The 8,160-nt window shown below is 42.9% G+C and overlaps 2 protein-coding genes, 1 long non-coding RNA gene and 1 pseudogene across 4 annotated transcripts in view; 1 reads left to right on the top strand and 3 right to left on the bottom strand.

Annotated features, from left to right (window-relative positions):
• LOC309654371 overlaps positions 1 to 8,160 on the top strand; it is a 350,754-nt gene that overhangs the window by 57,313 nt on the left and 285,281 nt on the right. The gene's annotated exons all lie outside the window — the stretch shown is intronic.
• Positions 5,453 to 5,871, bottom strand: PIGBOS1 (PIGB opposite strand 1; the record flags this gene model as incomplete). Its single annotated transcript, XM_082448243.1, has 1 exon — positions 5,453 to 5,871. One exon carries the CDS (start codon positions 5,869 to 5,871, stop codon positions 5,707 to 5,709), a length of 165 nt encoding a protein of 54 aa, XP_082304369.1. The 3' UTR covers positions 5,453 to 5,706.
• Positions 5,823 to 8,160, bottom strand: part of CCPG1 (cell cycle progression 1) — a 73,761-nt gene continuing 71,423 nt past the window's right edge. The window contains exon 11 of the mRNA XM_082446086.1: positions 5,823 to 5,926. Within this exon, the coding sequence (XP_082302212.1) occupies positions 5,856 to 5,926 (71 nt within the window). The 3' untranslated portion in view covers positions 5,823 to 5,855. The remainder of the gene's footprint in view (positions 5,927 to 8,160) is intronic.
• On the bottom strand, positions 6,145 to 7,065 carry LOC309655625 (methyltransferase-like 26 pseudogene; annotated as a pseudogene). Its single transcript has one exon. The product of its transcript is annotated as a methyltransferase-like 26 pseudogene (transcript).

Here is an 8,160-nt window from a genome sequence, read left to right on the forward strand (position 1 = left end):
GGTTGTCTTCATGGGTATGCAACTAGAACATCACACAGGGCCCTGCACTCAGAATTTTAATGCTCTGCAGTCACTGTCTTAAAATTCTTAATAATTTTACCCTTGAATTTGTGTTTTATGTGAAATCTGATGGCACAATGGAGGATGCTGGAGGCTTGAAGCCTCTGCGAACACATGGCTCTGACTCCTGCCACTGCCCACTCCTCACTCCCTGGTCCCCTGGGCCCTACCCAGCTTTGCATTCACTACCTTACTCCAGGGCAGTGACTAAGTCACCTTGGCTGGGGGAGGCCCACATTCCGCCATCACCTTCCACCTGGCCAGGAGCCTGGGTGTGAGAGCAGAAGGGATCAGGGTTGAGCCCAGGCCCCATGGCACCATGGGGCGGGCAAGAAGGCAGGTATCACTGCCGTAGTCTGGTAGCACCACAGTACATTCTATGTGCCACTCAGCAGGGGGCTCCTGCCACCATCACCCAGGAATCAAGAGCACCCCAGCATGGAGGCTGCAATCCCTGGGCGGGTGCACATTCACCATGGGTTGGAGTGGTGGGTCCATGAGAAGAGGAGATTGACTTTCTCATCCTCACCCAGGGCTGTGCATCTTCATTCTGCACTAAGCCCCACAAATCATGTGGCTAGCACTGGTGACAGTAATAGATTGTAACTCACTGAACAAAATAGGAATCTGTGAATCATACTGACAGATCATTTCTGCAGTATTCCTACCAAAAAGGTAAAACCTGAATCTGTCTAATCATGAGGAAGCATTAAACAAACCCAAATTAAGGGAAATTTTACAAAACAGACCAGTATTCTTTAAAAATTTCAAGATCATGAAAGGCAATGACTAAGGAATGAGAATAAATGAAACCAAAGAATCATGACAACTAAACTCATATGTAATCCTGAATTAGTTCCCAGACCAGAAAAAAAATTTTGTCTTGCTCTAAAGGACATTAATGGGACTTGGTAGAATTTGGATGAAATCTGAGATGAGATAATAATATCCTGTCAATCTTAACTTCCTGATTTTGATTGTTATACTATAATTATAAATGAGAATATCCTTGTTTTTAGGAATTGCACACTGAAATATTTAGGGGTAAAAGGGAATCACGCGGGCAACTTATTGTTCTCAAAGGGTTTAGAAAAACAATAATGTGTGTGTGCATAGACATACACACACATATATAGAGATTAAAGCAACTGTGGTTAAATGTTAACATTTGTGGAATCTGGGTAACAGGTATATGAAAATTCTTTGTACTATTCTTGCACTTTTTCTTTAAGTCTGAAATTATTTCAAAATAATATCTAAAAAACTTTTAGAATTCTCTTCAGGAAATCCCATAGGATCAAGTCTAGTGGCCCCCTTGAAAATCTACCATTGTCTAGGCTTTCCCCCTTTAAGTCTCTTATTCTCCCTATCTTGCTCTCCTGACCTTGGAGTTAGAATGGATTTGTGATGAGACTGCAGAACCACCACCTGATTATGTTACCTGGGAAGGCCCTGATGATACTCCTTTCACTGAGGCACTGGTGAGGAGGGCAACTGACACCTCGGAAAAGCACAATGGTGGACGTCCTTTATGAGCTGAGACTGACAGAAGATGCTGCTGCAACAGGACTCCTGAGTATCAGTTAGAAACAAAAGAATGCCCAAATGGCAAAGAACAGATGGCAGGCCATAAGTGCTATAATGGGAAGCCAGGCTGGGGTGCAACCAGGGTGTCTTGACCCACAGAGATCTGTGATGGTGGCTTATAGGTCATGGTGTTCTGAAGGAAAAGACAGATGGGGTGTTTTTGTTTTGAGGAGAGAAGGGGTGTTTCTTGACTCAAATATTTTTAAAAGAAAATCAAGAACTAGTGAGCAGAAGCCTGTCAGTCTCCACAATGGCAATCATGGTCTTTCACCAGCTTCCAGATTTAAGTCATTTCACAGACTTAGAGCCAATGACTGAAGAAGCTGTATTCACCTGAGGAAGGTGAATACCACAAGAATTATACCAATGCCACAAGAATTATATCATAAACTTTCCTCTGCTCCTACCAAGAGACCAAGGCCTTCAACCAGGATAAATGTGCCTTGGGGAAAGAGGAATTCAGACTTTGATGACCGCAAGATCTGAGCTGAAACTGGTACAAGGAGGCTCTAAATGCTACCACAGTCCCTCAGTTTAGAGTGGGGGCTTGTGGGGGTGATAAGATAAATGTAGGTTTGGCCCAAATTTGTTTTACAGGACCCACTCTGTCATTCCATAGGGTACATTCCATAGGATACATACATATACTCAGTAGCTGGCAGAAACCTCACACTGACCTTAAAGGAAGAGCCCCTGCCTTAGTCTGCTCAGACTGCTATTAAAATAAACACCATTAAATGAGTGGTTTAAAAAACAGGTATTTTTTTTCTCACAGTTCTGAAGGCTATGGTGTCCAAGATCAAGGTGCTGGCAGATTCAGTGTATGATGAGGCCTTCTTCCTGATTTGCAGACAGCCACCTTCTTGCTGTATCCTCACATGGGCAAGAGAGAGAGAGAGCATCTCTCTTGTATCTTTTCTTATAAGGGAACTAATCCCATTGATAAGGGCTCCACCCTCATGACCTAATTACCACCCAAAGGCCCTACCTCCAAATACCCTCACATTGGGGATCAGGGCTTCAACATATGAATGGGGAAAAGCACTCAGTCCATACCACATCGTTATGGTAGAAAGGACCAACTGAAAGCCCCTAAATCTGCTTTCCCTGGCTCCAATAGTAAATTAGAAGCAATTCGTGCAAAAAATTGCAGACGTTAATGCCACCTTCAAAGATATGAAGTATATGGGGGGGGGGGGGTTCCTCTCTATATCACCATTCAATTCACCTCTCTGCGCCCTGCAAAAACTAAACAGAAAAAGTTCTAGGGACGGATGGTGATGGTGGTCACACAACAATGTGAATATATTTCATGCCACTGAAATGTATACTTAAAAATGGTAAAAACAGTAAATTTTATGTTATGTATATTCTACACCACACACACATACTAGATGGATTATGGCAGGAAACAATGGACTACCTCAACTGCAGCTGCTATTCTGGATGCAGTGGGTTTTTTTTTCTCTGACAGTTTTGTTGAGATATAATCCCACACAATAAAGCTTTAAAGTGTACAATTCAGTGGTTTTTAATATATTCACAAAGCTGTCATTGATCACCACTATCTAGTTCCAAAATATTTTCATCATCCTAAAAAGTAACTCTATAACCATTAGCAGTCACTCCCTATCCCTCCTTCCCCTTAGTCCCTGGGAACTACTAATACACTTTGTTTCTACACATTTGCCTATTCTGGACATGTCATATAGAATCATACAATATATGGCCTCTTGTGCTCAGCTTCTTTCATGTTTTCAAAGTTTATTCATGTTGTAGCAGGTATCAGTATTTCATTCCTTGTTATAGCTGAGTAATATTCCATTGTGTGGATATACCACAATATGTTTATCCATTCACTGGCTGAGACACTTGGGTTATTTTCACTTTTTCGCTATTATAATAATGATTTTATGAGCATTCATTTACAAATTTTTGTGTAGACATATGTTTTCACTACTCTGGGACATATGTCTAAAAGCAGAATTGCTGGGTCATATGGTATCACTATGTTTATCTTTTTGAGGAACTTCCAAACTTTCACAGCAGCTGCACTGTTTTATATCCTCACCAGCAATATACGAGGGTTTCAACTTCTCCACATCCTTGTCAACACTCATTATTTCCCCTTTTTGACTGTAGTCATCCTAGTGTATGTGAAGCGGCATCTCACTGTGGCTTTGATTTGAATGGCTGCAGTACCTTTACTGGAAAAAACAAAAAACAAAAAACAACTCATTCTCTGGCACTTGGTATGTGACTACCAAACTGACAAACCCATCCTTCTCAAAAGGAGGATCAAAAGCAGTTCAAGGGCTTCCCTGGTGGCGCAGTGGTTGAGAATCTGCCTGCTAATGCAGGGGACACGGGTTCGAGCCCTGGTCCGGGAAGATCCCACATGCCACGGAGCAACTAGGCCTGTGAGCCACAATTACTGAGCCTGCGCATCTGGAGCCTGTGCTCCACAACAACAGAGGCCGCGACAGTGAGAGGCCCGCGCACCACGATGAAGACTGGCCCCCACTTGCCGCAACTAGAGAAAGCCCTCACACAGAAGTGAAGACCCAACACAGCCAAAAATAAATTAATTAATTAATTAAAAAAAACAAAACTATTATAGATCATAAATCTCTGCCAGATTGGAAATTAAAAAAAAAAAAAAGCAGTTCAATTTCACATGATGTTAAATAGGATTATCATTCCTTGGATAACAGGATTATATATTCTTGCCTATGGTCACAGGCAGGAATATACTTGACTGTGTATCCTGTGGGAAGAGTCTTTGTTCCTGGCCTCACCTTTGGGCAGGACCTTGTGACATGCTCTAAACCAGCAGACTCTGAGGAGATATTTGCCACAACTGAGCAGGCATTTACAATTCATGTTTCCTTTCAGTCTCTCTCTCTCTTAATCCTAAACTCTGTCATATCCCAGACAGGGGCTACTCCTTGAGCCTGGGGCCCACAATGAGAAGACACACAGAACAGAACCCCAGTCTACCGACAGACAAGCCAAGCCTGTCACACAGTAGATACTTGGTATGTGTTTTAAATTTACATATATTTTTCAGTGTGCATAGAAGAAAAACAGTCTCAAAAGCTCAAACTATTAAAGGTGCTAATTAAATCAATGTATACTGAAAAACAGTAATTTTCACTTTGTTCATCCTGTATTGTTCGGGTTTTTTTAATGAGGTGAACATGTACTACTCTGTAATTTATTCACTTTTTTTTTTTAAATTACCTATGCTGGTCTCAACATAGTTTAGATTAAGTTACAATGAATTTACTTTTCAAAAAAATCAATAATAAGAAATGAGGTTATTTAAAGCATTTTGTACATATGTGATTACATTTAAGCTTTCATTGTTAAAGTAATATCAGTTCTTAGCGATTTCCAAAAAACCCTTTAACTATGTGAATAGCTTCATAATAAATTAACTCCTCCCTGACCACCATTATAATGCAAATTTGCTGAGTGGGTTAAGTAAACAGAGCTGTGGCATGTTTGCCACCCTATGTGACAGCACCTACCTTCTCAAAAACCTCCATTTGATCTGAGCCACCCCAATTCTCAATTTACTCTTCCATTCTGCCTGGGATGAGAAAGGGCTGGGATTGAAAGACTTCTAAAGTATATTAAAGCAGGCTAATTATAGGCTAACTGAGGGGCATCCTGCCTGAAGTTAACTTGGTTAATTTCATCTACAAACACAACTGTAAACAACATTCCCAGCTAGTTTATACAGTCTAGACTGCCAATTCATAGGCCGCATTCCCAGAAAAAAGGAGCTTCAACTAGGAAATAAAATATTCCTTAAGACATTTATTTTTGCTTAAAAGGAAAGTACTAATCTGTCCTGGTGAAAAGACATAAAATGGCAAATAAAAATACAGGAAACATTAAAATTGACAGTGCTAGTTTCAAAACTAATTTAAAATCATTATCTATGATTTATTCACAATTAAAATACATTTGATAACTTTTTACTAGATTATTTATAGTCAATGTATAATTTCAATGGAACTTTAAGCAATTACAGTTCGACTCCATGTAGTATTAACTTTTCTTCTCTTCTGAGTCTTGTACCAATTTCAACTTTTCTTTTAATTCCTTCTGATCTCTGGAATACTGTTCAAATATTGGTTGATAAATATATATTCCTCCAGCAATTCCAAGGATGCTAGCAAAAAGCAGTTGTGGAAAAGTCAATCTTCCAAACATTTTTTCAACAAACACCGCATAGTGCAAGGGTGGTTTCCAGGAAATCTCTTCAGATCTGTATACAAAGAAAATGGGAAGCAAAGCAGTAACTTAGCACAATATCCTTTATAAAGTCTTCATGTCACAACTTTGCTCCTGCATGAACAGTATTTTTGTCATAATATGCACATATGCTTATTGATGTAACTAAAATAGGGATCCAGATACATAGGGAATATGAGAAATGACGGTTAGGGGATGGGGTAAGATAAAGCTAAATCCTATTATAGAATGTTTTCAGTGGTTTTGGGTTTTTTTTTTTTTTTTTTTTTTTTTGGACAGCAGGAAACACTTTATTCCCAGGCTCTCAGCAGCCCTGTGGCCACTGGCTAAGAATCCCCAGTGTGGGGAGGGCTAGTCCCCATCGTCTGGCAGGGGCTGGCGGTCTGGGTTTGTCCCAGGGACGCAGGCATGGCGGAGAAGGGGGTTACTCTTTCCGGAAAATTAGGCACTTGTTGTTGGCTGGCATGTCCACCATCCTCTCCAGGAGCAGCCCACTGGCCTGGCCCAGGTCCTCCAGAAGGGCTGTATCCCGCAGCCCCCACTCTGGGTTCCTGCATCTGACGGTCAGGTCAAAGTCCACGTTACTCTGGGGAGAAATCCTCCCGTTGATGGCACAGGGCCCATAGGTGATGAGGAGCGCCTTGCCTTTGAGCAGGTGTCCTGCTGCGCTGAAGAACCCCTCGGTGCAGCTCAGGGGGCTGATGTGGCTCATGTTGATGCAGAGTAGCAGATCCAGAGATTGCGGCAGGATCCCGCCCCACTGCTCCCGATCCCACCTCACGTCCAGGTACAGCGGGGCCTTCACGTTGGATAGTCCCTGGGCCTGAGTGGTGGCCAGGATGCTGTCCAGGCAGCTCTGATCCACGTGGTTCGGCTGCCACTTGGCGTGGGGGAAGGCCCGCCCGAAGTGGGCCGTGTGCTGGCCAGAGCCCGAGGCCAGCTCGAGCAAGCGGCCACCGCGCACAGCCGCAGCACGCGCAGGATGGGTTCCTTGCTCCGTTCTGCGGCCGCCGCCACCACCAGCGTCTTTCTAGTCCTGCGCCGCGCGGTCCGTTGGCAGTGGTAGTCAGGCGCCGCCGGGCCCGTCGGGAGTGGTGGTGCGGTACCGCGGGGCCCGTCGGGAGCCTTCAGTGGTTTGAAATGGATGATTTTTTAAATGGCAGTAGTGTGAGAGAGGGGAGAAGCATAACCTTTAAGCCTTTAAAGGCATACCAAAACTACTGAAAGAAAGAGCCCCCCCAAAAAAGTTGAAAGTGATTGCCAATCCCATCTGGAAGCAGGAGAAAGAAATTTCTTACTTTTCATTATTAGCCCTTTTTTGGCAATATGTATGATTAAAAACAATTTTAAAAAACAAGCTAAAAGACTTTCTAGTTCCTTTTGATGCTGTAGTGGGTACGTATTGACATCACCTCTAAGTCATTTGCCATCCATTTTTGACAAAAATATAACGGGGATTTGGCTGGTTTTACCTTTAACAATTGAGGAGTTAAGGCTCTACAACGTCTCATAAAATTATACTCCTTGCTACAGTCTATAGTCTGTGAGAAGTCCTATAGTTGCAGGAGACCCTAAGCAGATGTTTATGAACGAGGAAAGCAGAGCGAAGAATTTACACGTTTTCTTTATTACAACAATATTTCACAGCCTCCTAAACCAGCTCCCAAGTTCACAAAAATCAGTAGGGGCTTAATAATTAGTAGCTTGCTCTTAATATATTGCTAAAATTGTCATTTAAACTAATCGGGGGCGGGGGGGGACCTGTTTCTCTTGGACTCTACAGCTAACTGGATAAATGACAACTTCACCAAGCTTGGTTTGGTTCAATGACCGCTAGGTATAAGAAAAGGAAACGTTTGCAGGTCAGCTCCTTGGAAAACAGACAATTAAACCACACAAACACGGGGAGGTTCCCCTTCTGCCACTAGCTCGCTAAGTAACCCTGACCAAGTCCTTTAACGTTTGGGGGCCCCATTTCCCACAGGCTAAATTACCCCTACCCTGCCTACGTGGTTCAACAAATACTAATTGTGAGATCACCCAAACAGTGCAATGTTACACCAACACTTCCGTTTGTAATAATCATTACTATTATCATTACCACTCAGAGACCTCTAACCGTTCTGCTCTGGTTCCGCGCCGCCTCCCGCCTGCCCTCGCAGAGGTGAGATCCGGCTCCTTTCAGCAGTTTCCGGACCACCAGCCGCAGAGACCACGAAGCCAAAGGTGGGCAACAATCCCTCGAGA

The sequence above is a fragment of the Balaenoptera physalus genome (assembly GCF_965194825.1).
Source record: "Balaenoptera physalus genome assembly, chromosome: 2".
Lineage (NCBI taxonomy): Eukaryota > Metazoa > Chordata > Mammalia > Artiodactyla > Balaenopteridae > Balaenoptera > Balaenoptera physalus.